We start from the raw sequence: 21,046 nt of genomic DNA on the forward strand, positions 1-21,046 counted from the left end.
GAGAATAGAGTTAACCACAACAATAATAAAGCTCAGGAATAAAGTGAAGTGGGCTAAGATCAGGGAGGGTTGCTGTGTAGTATTTACAATTGTAAGGAACAACAATTATTTACGATAGTACTGGAACAACAATAATATGACAAGAAATGTATGATTTGGATAACCAGAATAGAAAGTACACGATCAAGAGTAGTGTGTTATTGGAACATTAGTGAAGTGAAAGGAGGAAAATTACAATAAAGAGAGAACAAAGGAAATCAGTCAAACAATGCAATTAAACAGAGAAGTAAAATGAAGAAAACTAAACATACGTAAGAGAAATAAAAAAACTAATAAAATAAAAGACGTAAACATAAATGAAATAATGACAATAATAATACAAATAAACAATCAAATGCCAGTTCTATGGGATAGCAAAGGGACATTTATCTGTTTATCAGTTTTGGGGGTTCACCTTGTGCTCCTCCTTCGGGTCAGTTTCTGGACCTTTCATAACTCCAGGTCTCATTGTCTCACTTGGAGGAAGAAAAAAGAAAAAAAGAGAGAAAGGAAAGAAGAAGAAATAAGCCTCCTGCTGACTTTAAACTAGTTGAGCGAGTTCTGCTGGTCTTCCTAGATGCCAGGAAGAGAGGGGCTGGGCTTCACTTTTGTGCTTTCCTATGGTTTTGGGAGGATGGGGACCAGGTCTGGGACACAATATTCACAGTTGCCCAGCCCCCAGCCTAGGTCCTCTGTTAGCTGTCAGGCCCCCACTGTCCATCTGCTCCAGTCCTACACCTCTAATTCACCAGTTGCACTGAGTTCCTTGTGGTGTGCCTCCTTCTTGCTCTTTTCGAGCCCACTGTGGCCAAAGCCCACTGCAAGACAAGCAATGCCAGGACCCAGCACTGCTCTTGGCCCACTGCACCACTCAGCCTCTGAGCGAGCAGTGTGAGTCAAACTCAGGTGTGCTGGTCAAATCAGCTTCAGGTCAAGTGGTGCATGGAACAGCCAGAATCAGCTGCCTGGGAAGCTGCCTGAGCCAAGTGCAGGTGCACAGCTCAAATCACCCTCCAGGTGAGCCAGCCACTGCCCAAGAGTTCCTTATAAAGCAGCTTCCTACCATTCTTAACAAGAACACTGCTTTCCACACAGACCAGCTTTCTAACCAGCCTGGAGACCATCTGGGTCAGAGTCAGACACGGCCCAACTCTTGTCCCTTCAACAGGTATCACCTGGCTCCCCAATTTCTCTGGTAATGACCTAGCTGGCATCCACAGTCCCAGCGGGTATTTATAGCCTCTGTATCTCCCACTTTGACTCTATTCCCCCCAGCGACTTCAAGCATCCAGGTCCCTCCTGGTGCCTAGCTGCTCTCCCTGCTCTGGTAGGGGAGGGAACTGGTGATCTAATTCTCCTCCTCATACTCTGAGCCAGGTCAGGGGCCACATCAGCCTAGGTCCCTGAACAGATCCCAGGGACCTTAGCATCCCAACACAATCACCTCACTGTCTGTTTTTCAATGTCCTCTACAATTTTTGGCCTCCAAACTTCATATAAGTTGGGATTCTGTTGCCTGTTCACTCTGTTACTCAGAAGGTCAGCTAGGTGTTCCAGTTGGGCACAGGGAGAAGTGGGTTCCGCTCCCACCTACATTGCCACCACCTTTTCCAGATATCTATTTATATTTATTTTCTAATTCTATTAAATTTGTTGGGGTAACATTGGTTAATAAGAATACATGTTTCAAATGTACAATTCTGTAGTACATCATCTGTATATTGCATTGTATGTTCACTTTCCAAAGTTTAGTCTCCTTTCATCATCATGTATTTGGCCCTGTTTCCACTCTTCTCCCTCTCTCCAGCCTCCTTTCCTCTAGTAACCCAATACTACTGTCTATGTCTATGAGTTTGTTTGTTTTGTTTATTGCTTACTGTTTTATATCCTACATATAAGTAAAATAATAAATATTGGGTGACACCCCCTTAGTGAATGGATCATGAACTCAACTTATTAGCTTGTGATCCCTTATCAAGTGAATAAGATAGAATAGCAATGACCAAAGTACATCCCTCATAGTAAAAAGCAAGTAACACTTCAAGGTATTTTTTTCAGTCTCCTGTGTTTGTATGCTGAACTGTGATAACAAAACTTATTTCTAACTGTGAAGTACTATCTTTAAAACTGTCAAAGAACATCTACCACTGCAGCAATAGCAGAGACAATATAGTTTGCTTTCGTAAGAACAAAAGTCCAGAGGGTAGAAATGTATCTGAGGGCCATGTTCCCCACTTGGAGAAGGGCCACAGGTTCTGGGGAGAGAGTGTATGGTTACATCTGGCCATTCAAAAGAGAGGGTCAGTCCCCAAGAGAGGGTCTTCATGATTAAAAGACTAATTAAAGCTCAAGTAATCAAATACTTCACTCATCCTCTAATAATTTCTCTAAAAGCTTAACATGAACTTGTAACTCACACATAGCTTTAGTGACAAAACCCAAACTCCTGCCCTAAAACAAATAGCATCATTCCTTAAACAATGAGGGCAGCAGGCTTCACCTACTTTGGGAGAACTTGACGATCAGCCAGGTGCAAGACCCCCTCCTAACAAAGCAGTTTGTGCTTAGCCCAGCTCTCACAAGGGCATTTTCCCAGATCCAGATTTGAAGTGCTCTCACATTTTCAGTCTCTGTTTTCTTGTATTTACATGGAGATCATAACACCAACCACACCAAGTTGCTATTAAGTGAAATAATCAGGAGACATGGAGCACAAATTATATGGTGCTCCACAAAGGTTTGTTCTCTGTCTTTCTGCCACATTAAAAAAACATTGTAGCACCAACCCAGTGAAATTTCTGGCCATGATTCCATCCTTTAACAGCACAGTTAGGGACATTTTGCCATATCCCTTATTCCTTTTGATCAATCATACTGAACTGTAGCCATGCTTGAGTCTATTTCTACCTAGAGTGTGTACAAAGAACACATCTATATTTCCTAGAGAGTACTCTTTCAAGATTGCAAGAATGTCTCTGACATCTAAGTTTCTGAAATTTCTTGGTCATCTTATCCCCAGATATAGTAATTCTGCAAATGTTAATTATCTTTCCTTTCTGCATTCTCTCATCTAATGTAACAAGTTATTTGATTTGTCCTCATAGGGGCCTCTGGAGTCAGAGGGATGACTCAAATCTGCCCTTTGTGATTTTCCAGACAGATGGCTGTATTTACCCCTCAAACATAAGGGATAATATCACCCATACATAGATTATCTCAAAATTAACTGAAATAAACCACTGTGACAACTGCTTGGCACACAGTAAGCTCAATAAGACATTGTTACTTACTATTATCTTCTTTTTCAAATGTGATTCTGGACTTCTCTGTAATTTACACTTACACTGCCCTTTAAATGTATATGTAATATATTATGTATGTATGTATGTAATATATTATGTATATAATATATATATTATAAGTCTCCTCAAGTCCTTCTAATAAAAGGTCAATAAGTAAATATATTCATCATTTGATCCGTGAGCTCATGGCTTTGCCTTTTTGTTTCTAGGAGTGGACAAAGCTTTGATTTTCTACAAAAGTAGGACAATTGCTTTGGTATTATTTAAAATAGACCTCCAGAAGTGAATTCAAAATGAACCTTGATTCCATTCTTGGTATAGCCAGTGTTAGGTATGATCACAATTCTTTACAATGTTCCAGTTAAGACTATTATTCATATAAATTTTGCATTAAGAATAACACCAGACAAACTCAATTTATAAGGTTCTTGTGAAAATTAAATGGGATAACGTGAAAAGTATTTAGCCATATTACACTTTCTTGCTATTATATAAGATTTTTATCTCCTCTTCCATACAGGTTTTGGACTGACTAAAGGCAATACAACCACTCCTTTGTGCCAAAAGGGATATTTCCCCTGTGGGAATCTGACCAAGTGCTTACCACGTGCTTTTCACTGTGATGGTGTGAATGACTGTGGGAACGGTGCTGATGAGGAGAACTGTGGTAAGGACTCCTGCTTAGCTCCATATTTGTACCCTACCTTGTGAACCCCCAAGCTGTGGGTGAATCAGATAATAATTGTAATGAATGGAAAGAGATGGCCTGATATTCTATAGGGAATTGCTTGGTATCACAAATACTGTTCCCCAATTTACTTGTGATAATTAACTGAACTTTCATATATAGAGGTTGCTAAAAATTAAAATACTGTATTATAAAGTGTTATATTTGATAAAAATTAAAATTACATTTTAAATTCAACTTGGATACCCATATTTTAACTTTAAATGGCTTCCTATGACTATCTCATTATGGTTTGGTAATTGGTTCAGTGCAAATGGGTCTGCCTAGAGAATTAATTTTTTAACAGACCCATGTTGAGTGCCTACTAGGTTCCAAATACTCTCAAAGTCACTGGGACCAAGCAGGCTCAAGGGAGATGAGAGTCTTGCCTTCATGAAGTTCACATGGACCATGTGAACAAGGAGGATGATGAACTCATACAGGAATTAACTAAGTAATTTCAGAGTGCTAGTTTTGTGAAGTACATAATGGGGTAGAAAATGATTTCAAGGAAGGACTACTTTAAAGACTTAACCAGAGAGAACCTCTCTAGGATGATGATGTTTGAAATGAGAATAAAATGAAAAGAAGAAAGAACCCATGAAGTATTCTGAAGGAACACAGTTTTAGGTGAAGGAATAAGCAAGTGAAAAAGCCCGGAAGCTGCATGAAATAAAACAATGTGTTTGTATGAAAAACAAAAACAAAAACAAAACAGTGTGGCTTGAGCAGAGTGGACAAAAATCTGGAGAGTAAAGAGCTAAGCAGAGGCCAGATCACAAAGGGTCTTATGGGCCATTTTAGATCTGTATATTGAGGCTATATATGTTGTCTAATACACCCTGTGCATTTTCTACTCAAAGAGACCACTGCCAAGGGAGGTTGATGTGTCTAGTTAGTCACACAGTACACACTAGGATCTAGATATTTGAATCTGAAAGAATCCCATATGTTTTCTACCACACACAACTGCCACTCATTGGTGCTGCCCAGCTGCCAGTCAAAGTCATACAGCCAAGTCCAGGGACATAGAGCACCTGCCTCTGGAACCTGCTCTCTTGCCCTGGTACTCAGGCAGATCTTGAGCTGATGGAAAGTTTTACCCTCACCTCCCATGGATCACTCCTGCTCATACCTTAGAATTCAGTTAGAGACACCTGAGCAGATTGACCTCTCCAGCCATGCTTCACCACCCTGAAGCTCTAACCAGTCTAGGAGAAGCACTCTTTCTCTTTGCCATAGCACTCTGGGGTACCTATGTGACCATACTATGGAGTGCCTTGACTTTTCACTGTACTTCTCTTACTAGACATGAACTCTTCAAGAACATTTCTTGTTTTTGTCTTGCTTGGGTGTCACAAGGGCCTAGAACAGTCGAATACACGGTAGGCACTCAGTCTGCGCTCAGCAAGGGGACAGTTCTCCAGATGCCAGTGGCAAGCCACTCAGATTCTTGGTCTTTCCTCTTCACTGCATGGAAATCGGAGACTACACATGTTTGTCTATCTCATGAATGTGCTCTGAATGCAAAATCAATAATCCATGTAAAGCCTTCAAGTAGAATCATTGTAAGAACCATTGAGGATATTAATAAGAAATAGGACTAAATTAAAGGTTGCAGGGATCAAGGGACCTTCAGACCACTATTTAAATTTACTTTTCTATTTGTATGAACTTTGGTGCCATACATTTAATGCATATCTTATCATGACAGTAACATATACTGAAGTAACAATACTTCAAAACCAGACCTCTTTTTTTAAAATACAATTTTACTGCAAAAAAAAGAAGAGAGAAAGAAACTTGGCAAATAAGCAGGCCATATCTTCTGAAAAATTGAGAAAATATTATTTTTTCCATAGGACTAGATAGCTTTTATTAAATAAGACTTTGCTTTATTAAAAATATCAGGTGACATAAATATTGTCAGAACTCATCACACCTGTCAAGTACATATCTACATATCTATATGCAGTCATATGCATATTACAAGAATTTAAATTATATTTTCTTCTGAGGATCTCAAAATTAAGATCAAACTGAAAAATGTCAAAAAAAATATGTGACATTTTTCAAGATTTGCATAAAATTATTACATATTTCCATTATATATTTTCTGATCCATATATTTGAAATATATTTCAAAAAAGAAAAAACTCCAGATGTCTGCCTAGCTTTTTCTCCCTTACCTTCAATGTTATTATTCTATTCCATAAACCAATTTTAACTGATTTCATATCAAATTCTTAGACTTTTGTTTTGTACTTTGATGTTTGATTTATAGCATAACTGACATATTTATCACCATTTCGCAGGGGACACTAGTGGATGGGCGACTATATTTGGCACAGTGCATGGAAATGCTGATAAAGTGGCATTCACACAGGAATGCTGTAAGTGGCATTGGTTCAATGGCTCTGGATGGTTTGCAGTGCATAGATTTATATGGGAAAGGTGATCAACTCCATTCAGATTTCCATTTCAGTTCAATGTATTTCAGGTCACCTGATCTACTGCATGTATGCCCGGGGACTGAAAAGATAAAGAGAAAAATACAACATGCTCCACTAATGCTCATTTTATATATTAATCTCATTGTAAGAATACACAAGTGTGGAATAATTATGACAAGTAATAAAGACCTTATTCCCTTTAATTACTTTCTTCATATCAACTACTTTTCAGCCCCTATGTTAGGCACTGAGATAATAAGATGTGGCTCCAGCCAACACGTGCCTTGTAGAAAAAAGGACAAACCCATACAGAAGCAGGAATGATGCAGTATTAGTGCAAAACTGGAGGAATGGTGTTTGCATAAGGGAACGTGGAAATCCCTTGGGAGAAATGATGGCTCTGTCATGGATGGGGAAAGACCCAGAGAGAAGACGGCATTGAGATGAACTTTAAAGTCCTTGAATGGAGGAAAGGGTGAGAGGTAACAGAGTGAGTAGGGAACAGGATCAGCAAAACCCTGAGGTGGGAAGGTACAGGGCATGCTTCTCAATGCCTTTCACATGGTGTTGAGTGTGTGGTGGGAGGAGAGCAGGAGCTGAACCTGGAAGGGTAGGGGCTGCCCATTAAGCATTTGGGCTGCATATTTTGGACTTTGGTTTCTATCCTTCAGATAGAATTATGTCTATATATATACATATGTTACATATATGTGTGTAAAAGTATATATTACATACAATATACATAAATAGGTACACACATAGACATAACTATGTAGGTGTACATGCAATTAAATACCTACATTAGGATGTATACATAATTTATGTGTATATATATATTAAATACTACACTAACAGTATATTATGCACTTTATAATACACCACTTATGGTGTATTATAATCACCACTTATATACTTTATTGCATACAAATATATAATATATAAAAGTTAGAAATTACAAGATTAGAAATAAATATAACTGAAAGTTTTGATATTTTCTTCCTGAACCACAATGGATTATCTTGAAAACACCCCTTTGTGGAGATCACTGCTGACACATGGGCAACCACCAAAGCTGTGAGTGCACTTTCCTTTAATGAAGAGGAAGATGTACCCAACAAGAAATATATGTGACAATGATGCTCCCATCAGGATTTTAGAGACTAGATTAGAACAGTGATTCTCAACCTGGGACATCTCTTAGCCCCAATTCCCCACACCGCACCCCCAAAGAACATTTGACATTGTCTGAAGACACTTTTGGTTGTCACAGCTGGAGAGAGGTATCATCTAGTGGGTAGAGGCCATGGGTGCAGCTGAACACTCTACTGTGTGCAGGACAGCCCCCAACAACAGACAGGGATCTGGTCCAAATGTCAACCTTGCCAATGTTGAGGAGAAAGAATGGTGACAGAGATACTGGTTATTATGTTTTTTGCACTGCTCCAGACTAAGACTATTGAGAATACTAATACTAAGTATCTGAGCCAAGAATACCATTAGGAAGAGTGAGGTAGAGAGATGCAAGAGGCATTTCAGAAGACCAAAAAGCTTGAGTGAGACTGGCTCACAGGTGAGGGAGTTCTGCTCACAGTTCTAGTTTAGGCAATAGGCCCAGCTGGGACTATACAGAATTCTCTTATTGGTAAGTAAGATTGTCCAACCACAGATTTTTCAATCTAAATAACACTATTCTCAATCTCAATAAACATTGAAGAAAACATTCTGAAGTTGTATTTAGGAAGTTGAGCTAATTAGCATAAGCTTATAAATGAAATAGAATATTTTCCAAAACTTTATGCATTAAAAGGCATCTTGTGAATTAAGCAGGTACTCAACATGAGTTTTCTGAATTGATGAAAAGTCAGTGAAGTTGATTTTTCAAATACAGTTTAGATAAAAGTAATCCAAACGAAGCAGAGCAGTTAGAAAGAACTTATACCCAGGTTTAAATGAATAATAATAAAGCTAAAATTTTGAAAATAACTCTCATGTTCTTAGCTCCATAAAAAAAAATCCATGGGATCAGATTTCACCATAGATTTCTTATTCCTTTATGTCATTATCTTAATAATTATGAAGATTCCTTCAGAGTAAATTCTGAAGCCTGCTTTTCCTTATGAGTGCTTCTGATAGATGGCCCTTTGGTTTTCTCAGCTTTGTAGTTGTTTTACAACTTTTACCTTCCATTTGAACTTCATAGCAATGAAAAGCAAAAACCCAAGTGAGCACTTATGTGACTTGGTTGATTTTAATAAGACATGATGGTAGCTACAGCAGAACCTGCATCTAACTCTTCTCCAAGGGAGGTTTAAAAGGGGAAAATAATTGACTTTAGTTTTAATCAATAAGCATTTATTAAGCAGCTATTTGATTAAATTGAATCGATTCAATTGTACTCATTAAAGATTTACTCAAATGTACTAATATTCCTCATTGAGAAGTATGTAGTCTTGCTTCACTATAAGTTTTTTGCTATTTAAACATTTCTTTAGTTTCTTTCTAATCACTTGTTAAATTCCTCTGCAAAGAACCCTGGGAGCTCAAACTGAGACCAACACCACATTAGTCAGTATCTGACTACAAGAGAATAATTCTTATTTGCTTTTGTTATGGGCCTGAATTAGTTCATTATCATCATACAAACATTATACATTCAAAGAAAAGAAAACAATGTCAGTTATTAGAGATGAAGTCATCACTAAAGTATTTTTTGCCTAGTGAAATCTTGCTCTTTTGGCCCCCTAGTTCTAAGCCAGTACCCACAACACTGTGACTGCAGATGGACAGAACTGGAGTGTGTAAACACTGGCTTAAAGTCTGTGCCTTCCATTTCCAGCAATGTGACACTACTGTGAGTAGAATTCACATCTTGGTGATCTTTGCCCCAAAAGTCACAGGTAAAGTGTGTGACCTGATCTAATCTCTCTTCATTCTATTTTATGCTACTTGTATATTAAAAAAAAATAATAGAAATTCTCTTTAAAACCACCAGCCATCAGAGAATTCTGCATGTTTCTACTCCAGGAAGATAATGTCTTAAATATTGTTACATTAGCCAGGTTATCCATTAGCTCAAAAACACCTGTGATCTGGAATTCATATTTTCACTTACTTCATGATTTATGTATTGTTGCTAATATGCCAGTACTATGTATACAATTAAAAATCAAAATTAAGAAAAGGGAGAATACTCAGTTATTATACCTTCTTTTTAAAAAAACTTATTTGTTCAAGAGGAGGAAGATATAAGAGATTCAGGAACCTAGCTGTGTCATAATCATGCATGTGTTTGTGTACTTTGCATAATGTTTTGAGAATCTTTAGAATTGGCCTTCATGTCACAATTTGGGCATGCATGAGCTGGTTGGGATTTTTGTTGTTATTCAGTCTTTTTTGTTGAGTTTTGTTAAATTATGCAGTGAGTAAGAGACAAAATGAAATCACTGTAGAAGTCCCAGTCTACTAATTGGCCAAACTTGTCAAATGCTTGCAAACTTTTTAAATTTTTCACTACATACTTTTGTTATCACGTGAGAAAGTTTTTGGTTACCACAGTTCGTTTCAAATGTGTGAAGTGGCATGGATGATCATCAAGAAAGTCTTCTCAAGCACACAGCTTCCAGAGAAGTTTGGTTTGTCATAAAATCCTTAACAAAATCTGCTTTACATGTTATTTTAGGTCTCTTAAAAGAAACAAAATTCACAGTCTTCCAGAAAAAGTTTTCATCAAATACACAGAACTTAAAAAGATGTAAGTAGCTATTAAGAGAGTTTCAATGGAAAAACCCTTGGGTTTTATTTGAGATGTTTTTTATCTAAAAGTAAAATGAAATATGAAGTTGATTAACTTTTCATTACATTTCTTTCTTATCTAAATATAATTAATATTCTAGATAAAGTATTAAAAAGTATATTATCTTCCCATTTCATAATTTAAAGGGAACTGATTTTATTTAAACATTTTTGGAGTTAAACTGGAGTTCAGATGAAGTAAGTCAATCAAAAATACATGGTTCTCTGCTTAAGTCCAATCATTTGGAAAATGACACTTCAGAACAGAGTCACCAAATGCACCTTCTAACTTGAAAGAAGAGTGTTAGCACAAAAACACTGACAAGAAAGATCAGATCATTTAAAACACAGGGGCATAGGATACAAACTGTCTCACAGAATGACAGGAGCAAATGTGATCTTAGTGAAAGCAGGAATATTAACTTATCCAAGGAAAGAAAATGTGAATAAACATGGCACAGTCAACAGTGAAGAAATGCTAGTCAGTGACAAGAAAACTGCCAAGATGCTTCCAGTATTGTCCAAGAAAAAAATCAGGGTCTGGGAGATGTGATCCCTGAGATCATCTGTATTGAATGAGGGGTAGATTGTCCCTCTCCTCCTCAACTTGTGTGAACTATCTTGTGACACCATCTATAGCAGAATGGAAATGGCTTTTGCTTTGATTCCCTGCTCACCAAGTAACCTTAGATGACTGACTACATTAGCTTCCCAAGTTATTCATTCTAAAGTATTTGGTAAGTTACCTTGGATAGAGACTAAGAACACTCCTATTAATGAAATGGGTGCCATCCATTTAAATTAAGAAATTTAGAATATTCATCCTCTTGGAACCTAATTTCTAAAAGAAATTAGGCTATTTCTAAATTAACTGTGTAGTAAATTTTATAATAAGAATGAAAAACATTGTTTGCTAGGAACTGAAGTGTGGCCCCCTACCTCTTTCCAAATTCCCGTGTTGCAGTCCTAACCCTCAGCAGTTCAGAATTTAACTGTGTTTGGAGATAAGGCATTTAAAGAAGTGATCAAGTTAAAATGAAGTTTTTAGTGTGGATCCTAATCCCATATGACTGGTGTCCTTATAAGAAGAGGATATTTGGCCCCAGACATGCACAGGTACAGAAGAAAGACCATGTGAGGACACAGGGAGAAGGTGACCATCTGCCATCCAAGGTGGTCACAAGTCTGCCTGAGACTCTTCCTATACATGTTAGTCCCACTTGGCTCACTTGGAATCCAGGTCACTGTGCCTTTCCCAAAGTGATTTCTCCCCAGTTCCTTCCTTCCACATCCTCATCCCCAGAGACTGGAGCCCAGGTGGGCCACTTTTGCTTTGAGAGGCTCTGAGACTGATTCTGTTCCTGGGAAGGAGATGAGTTACAAAGGAGTTTGGAGTGAACCCTCTGTCCCAGGGTATGCAGAGCTTATCATTGTTCCACTGTAGCCTCCAGACAACAGATGCAAACTGTCAAGCTGCCTGTTCACCACCACAATTTGTGGTCAAGTTTCTTCTCTGCAGCTTCTACAGCTTGCTTAATTCTCCTGAGTTTAGGCCTGGAGATGCGAGTTGGGGACCAAGAGCAGGCATGACCAGAGTTCAGATAGTAAGTTCCAGAGTCTTCCTTTAAGGAAGTCAGAGTGTCACCCCACAGCTTTTACAGACCACAGAGTGAGCAAACCATTCTAAAATTCTGGCCTTGTGTACTAGTGTTAGAAGTCAAGCTTTAAACAAAAAGCAATGTGACGAGCAGGAAGGCTGAGGATTGGAGGTAGAGGATCTCCAGTATAGCACCTTTTCTTTTGACTGACAGGTTGTGTGACTGCACACATTTTCTTGATTCAAAGAAAAACAAGTTAGTCTGCCTGTCCTGTTTCTTATGAACTACCCTATTCTCTTTCTCTCTGAGGCACTTACAAAGCAGCATTGTGACAGCCTATTCTTCCATCTCACCCAGAAACAATGTTAAATCCACCCAACTGCAACTTACAAAATCTCCTTCTTCCCTTTCTGGAAAATCAAAGCTGCATTTATGTCTTTAATTTTCCAACTGCTCTTCCCTTGCACAGGTTCCTTAGTAATTGATCATGACTGGGTATTCTCATTTCAGTGTTTCTCAATTTCTAGGAGAAATCTTTCAAACCAGAGGAGTTTAACTCACCTGAGGACATATATTTTTTCATTGCTTTTAGAGAGAGAGGGAGGGAGAGAGAGAAACATCTACATGAGAGAGAAGCATCGATTGTTTGCCTCCCGTTTATGTGCCCAGACCAGAGATCATATGGGTCCAAACCAGGGGTAGCATGTGACTGTGGCCCCAAATGGGAATCAAATCTGCAAACTACACATGTGACCTGACTACAAATCAGACCTGTAGTCTTTTGGCTACTGGACAATGCTCCAACCAACTGAGCCACACCAGCCAGGGTGACTTGAACTAATTTTGAATACCATATTCTACCATCTTGGGCTTTCATGTCTCCTGCCCTATATCCTTTCTATTTCCTTCAGTCTGAGTTCCTCTTTGTCAACTGAAAAGACAGGAACTATGTAGGAGTTGAGAATTTATATTTTTATATTATTTCATAATATTATAAGAGATCTTATATAACAGGCTTAGACATTTTTGTATTTCTAAAATACAACTGGAAATACATATACATAGCCCACAGTATTCTTCACTGAGTTTTGAATGGGACTTAGATCATTTTTCAGCTTTGATTCTGTTTCTGTGGACCCCTCACATTCATCCTTGAATTTTGAAGAAAACCCCTTACTGACCAGCATACCCTCCTCTGAGTTGGATCATCCTGCTTCTTCACCACTATCCCTCATTTTTGCACATGTTGAAACAAACATGAAGGTCAATGAATATTTGTTGAAGGAATGATGTATAAGACTAGCATGCAGACATAAAGAGAAGGTAAGGAGCATCTTCAGCAAGGAGAACAAAATAGCATAATCAAAGGATATCAGGAAGAGAGTGATGAGGGCAATTTGTTTAAAGAAAGAGGGTGTCCACAGGCAATGAGGTGCACATGCTGGAGAAGTCATTGAATCATCTTTTGATGATTGTAGGGCCTACTTGACTGTAGGGCCTTTGAATGTCAGGCTAAAGAATCTCAGTTTTATTCTGTCTGACCAGGAAAAGGCATGCATAAATTTATGTTTTAGATGGTCTTGAGATAATAAAGTAATACACATTCTTAAATTGTTTTGGAATATATCCTAAGAGATACTGAATTGAACATAGAGTCTCTCTGGTCTGAAATGCTTTAAATATTCACAGAGAAGCTGAGATTATTTAGGCATTCAGAAGGATAAATTCCTAATTCAAAACAAATTTTAACTGCCAGATAAATATGTGTTGCTCAACTTACCTGAATGTTTTTATTGATTATTCATTTTAATAATCTTTAAAAATATCAAGTCTTTCTAACTTTGGGGGGGAGCAACTTAAGATGACTTTTCAGAAAAATAAGATATAATTTATGAGACTGACTATAATATTTTCTCACTGCTACCATGGAAACTACCAGCCATTCTCCTCCTCATTGTAACATAAACCTTATACAATTTAGGAATTCCTTCTTAAACTGGGTTCTTGTTCAAGGCAATCATTGGCAACAAAATGTAATTCAATGAGTTTCCTGGCTTATGAGTACATCATGTTGCATTTAAGAATAGTCTATAAACATGCATGTCAGTAAAGTATATATTTGCTTCAGTTTCAGGTACATGAATTCTTGGTGTTTCGGCTTTGAAACTCCTGGCAGCTGAAACAACAGGAATTTATGAACCAGCAAGTTATTCTTAGAAGAGCTATTCAATATTAAGTATATCAAATAGACTCCCATCTTTGCTCTGAATAAAAAGAGAACACCACTTGCCAATTTGTCATGTTTCCAAATTACCCTTCACATTCACCAAGCAGGTATTCTGCAAAGAAGAAAGTACATACTAGAGAATCAAGTTAAAATTCAGCACCTGGGTCTAAAACAGGGGACTTGGGACTCCAACTCTCTCTGTGGTGCCAGCAACCTGACTAAATAGACTAGAAGATCTTTATTATTTAAGGAGTTGGAGTCCTAACTCATGGCAGTGAAGGCAGTTAAGCTCTACACATCAGGTTAGTCATGCTGCTCAGAAGCACAAGGTTGAATTCACAATTCATTAGTACACCCATCTCTTTAAGACCATCAACATGTGGGTAAAATGTGCATTGTTCTCTTGAGTTAATTATCTTGAATAAAATGTAAGTAGCACTAGTTAGGCAGTAAATTTTATATTTAGGAGGAACTTCAACATACCCATACTATAGTATCATATTTTTTCTAGTTTGTTTGCTATTATAACATAATTCATTGTATTAACTTTCATTACGTGAATTCAAGGGCTCAAAAATGCTACAACAAATGTTGACCTGTATGGCCTCATTCTATTCACAGAAGAACTTCAAACCAAAAGCAGAATTTATGTTGCAATGTGAAGCATCTCCTTACAGACATGGTGTGGGCGGAGGGTGGGGAGGTGGAATGACATTGGTCTCACTGGGTTTCAAGTTTACTTTGTAGGATTGAAATTGATGCTTTTTGTATCACCACGAATGTAAAACATGTTCTCTGTAGTGCCAACTTTTTCCACATGGTGGTACACAGAGAAAGTGACATTATTTGTTCAGCATTTGGGGTAAAAGCTGGGTTTTACTGGTAACTGGAAGCTGATCTTGACTTTACCTAGCTACCCAGAGGGCTGAGGGCATCAATATCCTAGCACACCTGTAGCACATTCCTAATTCATGGGCTTTGCTAGGTAATAATTGTACTATAAGCAATTTCAGAGTATAGCCAGATGTCCAACAAGTATGTGTTTTACCAATAGTTTTGCAGTGCAGTATTATAACAATTAAAAAAGTATTGTATAATATTTTAAGAACCAAATCAAATCTAAGTGAGGGCTAGGGAAGCCATTTAATAGACTATGTAGTCATTAGGTACTGTTTTTTTGTGTGTGGATAGTTCTTGCTTCTGACGGCCTTCAGTAAGTATGAATTCAGGGCTAACCTCTCATTGTATAATGAGCACAGGAAGTAGAAATTATTTACTTAGATACTCCTGACAGTGCTCTTATTGAATCAATAGTAGATTGCTAAATTGCTTCAGAGGTTGAGTAAACCATGAGCTGAAGTTGGTGAACTAGGCCCAATTTAATCACTGGTGTCTTTTAGGACCTCAAGCACCTTGCACAACTTGCCCTGTGCTTCTAACTGTGCATCTCAACATAGAAAAGAATGAAACTTTCCTTCTCCTTTTTTTGTGGAAATAGAACAAATAGAAATGAGTAGCTTGAGATGGAACTTGGCCATGAGAGACTGGCTGGTCTCCCATGTTGAGCACTCCTGCAGGTCAGAGCAGAAAGGCTGCCATGGTGCCAGTGTGCAGAAACAGAACTAGTTCCCTCTGCCTCTGAAAGTCCAGTGGTACAACTCAGACATGCCCCAGACTCACTGACAGGTGCTACAGGGACAGCAGGCATTGTCTAGTTCACAGCCACATGTTCTTGGCAACATCTTCACTTCCACATATGAGAGTGGGACTTGGGACTTCATAAGCCAAGTTCACGAATGTATTTGGGGAAAGAAAGTGGATCAAACATTCAACAACCTGATGAAGCACACAAACCATAATCATGTGATTCTTTATCTTGGTCCCACCAGATTTCTTCAGCATAACTGCATTAGACACATATCCAGGAAAGCATTTTTTGGATTACATAATCTGCAAATATTGTGAGTAACTTCCTTATAATTATATTATGAGTATAATTTTAAGTAATGATTAAAAGGTATGAAGGTACTTTTGAAAGGTTTGGCTTGACTTATTTGTAGAGAAATGAGAGGACTGTTATTACAAAGTGCTTAGTGACTACACTGAGGGAATTATTCAAAGATTTCAGCTTTACCAGAAGACAGATATAGAGACTCTCCTTAACCTTGTCTACTCAAGTTTGGGTCATTTCCACAATCTTTTAGCATTTTATTTTTTCTAACCCTTGCCAACAACCTACCTATATACTATCTTAAAATGCTAGTCTACTAAGGATGTGACCAAAAAGGACAAAAGGAATAATCACCCTTCATATTTATTCTACTCTATTTCTGTAACAATATCCCAGCACACTATATTGGGCCACTCTCCTGGTCCTGGCCACAGCCTTGCACTTATGGTTCCTGTTGTCACTTGGTTCCCCCTCTGTTCAGCATCCTCCCTCAGTAAAACACTTTTAGAAACAGGTGCCCCCCACTTCATGTTCATCATCAGTCTTGAGTTTGCCTAATTCACTCACTCATGCTCTTTGTAGATATCTCAGCCACAACTGCATTACAGCCCTCAGACCTGGAGTGTTCAAGGACCTGCATCAGCTAACTTGGCTGTAAGTATTCCAGCTTTTCCTGCCTCAGAAAGGACCCCAGTCTTAATGATACACACTGGTATTCACAATACCCATCTATTTGTGTGTCTCGTTTACTATTCTTATTTTTCTGGTTGTAACGTAATCTGGAGCACTTCACTCAAGCAATTCAGATAATGATACAACAAGTGACAACTGTATGAAAGAAAACTCATGCCATGCCCTTCCAAATGGCCTTCTGAGCCCAGAGCTGGGCTTGCTAAGCCTTCTGTCCACCTAGTGTTTACCTGTGGTTACATCTCTCACCTCAGCTCTATTGACATTTGGCTCCAGATAATTCTTTAGTTGGGGGAAGTGGGTGTTTCCTGTATTGTAGGATGTTTAGCAGCCTCTGTGGCCTCTACCTCAATAGATGCCCATAGTACTCACCCCCAGCGTGTGACAACCAAACATGTGTTCCAACACTCCCAAATGTCCCCCAGAGAAGTCATCCTCTGTGGAAAACCACTGACCTAGAAAGTAAGCAAGTTAAAGACTCTTTGGATTTCCAGAGCATTCATAGAGAAATCTGAATATATGGCCAGTGGTTTGTCACCATGTTCAAGGCTAAGCCACCAGCTTCATCCCAAGAGATCTCACATCAGATGTCCGTTTTTTCACCAGGAAAATGAACAAAGGGCAGTTAGAAGGTGTTCTCTGTCCATTTGCCCATTTTCCATAGGTAGACCTGGTCTAATAGAAAAGGTCAGGGCCTCAGCTTCATCCAGACCCATGTGTATGCTGTGGTGTGAGGCCTAATGTTGCAGGTGATTGTCTTAATCTTCTTAGGCCTCTTTTCCTCATTTTTAAACTGAAATAATAATATCTTTCTAAGAGTAATGTTGTGAGGACTGGCTCACATGATGTATGTAAAGCACCACATGCATCACACCCAGCATATAGCAGGCCCTTGATGTTTCTTTCTTCTCTAGATCCTCAGGGACTGCTGGAAATAAGAAGAGGTAGTACTTGGCTTCAAATATAAGAGAAAAGAAGGCATATTAGTCTAATTTTTTCTAGGAAGTGCCATATATACTTAAAAGCAGTGATTTGAATATATAAATATTTTCACTGTTTCACTCTCCCAGCTCCTAATGAGTTTATTTGTATAAACATTACTAAATATATCATTTAAACATTGTGAAACTGTAGAACCATTTGTAATATCCTAAAAAAAATTTAAATTAATTCTTCATTCAGTCAAGTAGTGGGTTAAAGCATTTAGGAATTCCAAGTTTAGCCAATGAATAAGTGTAGCTTGTATGAGACTCACATGACCAGATGTGAAGGGTAAAACTTGGGTCCATAAGTCCATCAGGATGGACTTGCTCAGTGCAGGGATGGGATTTTGGGGGAAAAGCTGCTCTGCCCACAGGATGAAGGGGAGGTTCTCAGGAAGGAGAGTGAGCCCCAGTGTGAAGGAATAGGAAGGGAGACAGCAGGTGTTGGGCAGAGGCAAAATTGTCACAGGCCTTTTAGTTTTTTTCTGGTTTTACTTCAAAAATGTCTCTGACATTGGAAATGTTTGTGATCTGTTTTGTCAGAATTCTAGATGACAATCCAATAACCAGAATTTCACAGCAGCTATTCACTGGATTAAGTTCCTTGTTTTTCCTGTAAGTATTTACCTCCCTTTCAATTCACCTGTCTATACATTGCAATGACATCTAACACCAGCTTATAAAAACAACTTTAGAAAAATCAAGCCCACTACAATTTTTATTAGTTGAAACCTGTCCTGTATTTCCAGTCACAATTACTGTTGCCACTTCCTGGCCAGGGCTCAGGCTATATTTTAGTCTACTGACTGATTGCTTTTGGATCTCCTTGTATTTCCTTTAGTCCTAAGGCATGTTTATATTTGTAGTGGTTGGCCAAAGATAGTGTTCATTTTTATCTCCTAACTTAATTTAAACTGAGTAGAATCTCCCAGGAGTTTAGCCTCCAACTACATTTTTAACAGAGGAAAATGTGCCTTTGGCCAGCAAGTCACTGAAAATGCCAAAATCTTTGTCTTACCAACAGAGCAATTCTCATAATTACATTGTCACTGTTTATTAATAGACTAGAATGATCTATCAGCAGGAGTCTTTCATGTACCTTTGCAGTTAATCATATAGCATCATTATTTTTCCATTTGTCAGAAGGGACTACAATATCACAAATTAATTGTGCAGCTTAACGTGCTCATGAGTTGTTTCCTTTGCCCAAATGTCCCCTATATCACTTAGATTTAATGCCAGTTCCAGTGTGCCCCTTTATTATTGTAAATGATTAATATTTCCTTAAGAAAAAACTTCAGATATATAATACTAGAAATGATTGCAAATTTGGAGTTCACAAAAACAATTATCATGACCTTCAAAAGTATTGCCTAATATATATTTTGTTTCATCTCATAAAATTAAACTGTATAGTATTTATTTTTAGGTTATATGTCATACTGATGCATTCATGGTTTCTTTGACATCTGTTGCTTTATCTGTGCCACACAAATATCTACAGACCATTTTGAAGAGGAAGTTATGTTTACAGACTTTATCCTAATATATCAATTTTAGCATGCAAGTTTCCACATTGTGGAAATAGTAAAAAACTGTTCTTAATATGCCACACTATTTTGTTTCATTTTTAAACTTTTATTTTTAATTTAAGTAAAGTTAGTATACAATCCTATATTGTTTATACTAGCTCCAGGTATACAATATTAATTAATATCTTCTTTGTATACAGGTCTATGGTCAATAACTATTTAGAAGCCCTTCCCAAGAAGATGTGTGCCCAAATGCCTCAACTCAACTGGGTGTGAGTATGCATGTAGACACTGATTTGTTATTTGCACAGATTAAGGAAACTATCTCAGAAGTGAATTCACCATTATATAACAAGTCTATCTGTGCTCTTCTTCCCAAAGCTAAAACCTGATTCTGTTACTTCTGGTTCAAAAATCTTGAGAATCCCAAAGCATGTGAGGGTAAAATTCAAACTTCCTCTTGAGCACTGCGACCCATGACTTTCCATCCTTCACCCCATCTAGTCACTTTCTCTGCCCTTCTCCTCCTGTGCCTTCCTTCCAAATGCACTAGTAGTCCCTGCCTACAGCACACACTGCTCATTTATTCTTTTGCCTAACTCCAGCTTCCTTCAAAAGTTCTCTTAATCATCACCTCCAGGAAGCCAGCCCTGACACACCAATCAATTTCAGTGGCTGCCTCTGTGCTCCCCTTACACTAAGAACAGACTTCCACTCTGCCACCAGTTTCTGCCCTGCACATCTGCCTCACAGTACTATTGTCATTGTGCCACTGGATTACTGAATGTCTCCTATGCTTTCAGAACTTCCATGGGGGCTGAAACCCACCTATGATCTTATACCCCAGCAATAACACTATAATTGGCACATAAGAGGTGCTTAACACACCATAGTAAAAGTGCCACATCATTTTCATTCTTCGTTACCTTTCAACCAATGCTTAATTAAACATTCATGAAAATTCCTCATGGCTTCACCACCTCTTCATACCATTCTCTGTCATGTTTATCCTCATGGCCTCCTGAGACAGGCAGTGTGGTCACAGGCAGCCTTTTCTGCACTGAGAAAGTCCCCCAGATCTCCTCTCATGTGAAATCCGGGGACTCAATGCCCATAAGATGATACAGTTTAGTGTCTAAGCTGTTGATTTTCCCTGAACTGGCCTACTATCAAAAGGCCCTTATGGCATAGACGGCTCTCTAAGGAATGGTAAGAAGAGTGGTGATTCTTCTTCCAGCAGATCAGGACATACATCCTGCCTCTGACATTCAGGATTTGGAAGATAACTTTGGCCTGAGTTTCTCCTTCAGCAAAATAATGACAATATTGGCAGATGTAAGATGTAACAACCTATTACGCCATGGTTAAGTGTCTAGGCTTTACAATCAGACAGATCTGGGGAAGAAGGGCACTTCTACCACTTAGCAGCTGTGTGAGCAAAAGAAAAATGAATTTCCAAGAACCTCACATTCCTCACATATAAAATTGTGGGAGGGGTGCGGGGTGGAGGTGATAGTACTAACTTAAGTCTTCAGAGTAGTACCTGCCAGTGTAAAAGCCCAATAAATAGTAGTTACTGCTATTACAGGGGCAAAATTAGGATAATCAATAGCATGGTATCCAGCATAGATAGATACTCACTGAAATGTTGGGCTGCTCTTTTCCTTGACTTCATTAAGTTCTAACATCAACTAAAAGGAGAAAATAAGCATAATATGAATTATATTAACCCTGCAATAATTAAAGGGAAGC

At 38.3% G+C, this 21,046-nt stretch overlaps 1 protein-coding gene across 1 annotated transcript in view; it reads left to right on the forward strand.

Annotated features, from left to right (window-relative positions):
* The window catches only part of RXFP2 (relaxin family peptide receptor 2), a 160,983-nt gene that overhangs the window by 121,779 nt on the left and 18,158 nt on the right, over window positions 1–21,046 (forward strand). Inside the window, exons 2-9 of the mRNA XM_045844773.1 lie at window positions 3,862–4,008; window positions 6,384–6,461; window positions 9,267–9,372; window positions 10,201–10,272; window positions 16,028–16,099; window positions 16,672–16,743; window positions 18,306–18,377; window positions 19,495–19,566. Coding sequence (XP_045700729.1) covers window positions 3,862–4,008; window positions 6,384–6,461; window positions 9,267–9,372; window positions 10,201–10,272; window positions 16,028–16,099; window positions 16,672–16,743; window positions 18,306–18,377; window positions 19,495–19,566 — 691 coding nt within the window. The remainder of the gene's footprint in view (window positions 1–3,861; window positions 4,009–6,383; window positions 6,462–9,266; window positions 9,373–10,200; window positions 10,273–16,027; window positions 16,100–16,671; window positions 16,744–18,305; window positions 18,378–19,494; window positions 19,567–21,046) is intronic.

This window comes from Phyllostomus hastatus, unplaced genomic scaffold (assembly GCF_019186645.2).
Source record: "Phyllostomus hastatus isolate PE091 unplaced genomic scaffold, TTU_PhHast_1.1 phas_contig_41, whole genome shotgun sequence".
Taxonomy (NCBI): Eukaryota; Metazoa; Chordata; class Mammalia; order Chiroptera; family Phyllostomidae; genus Phyllostomus; species Phyllostomus hastatus.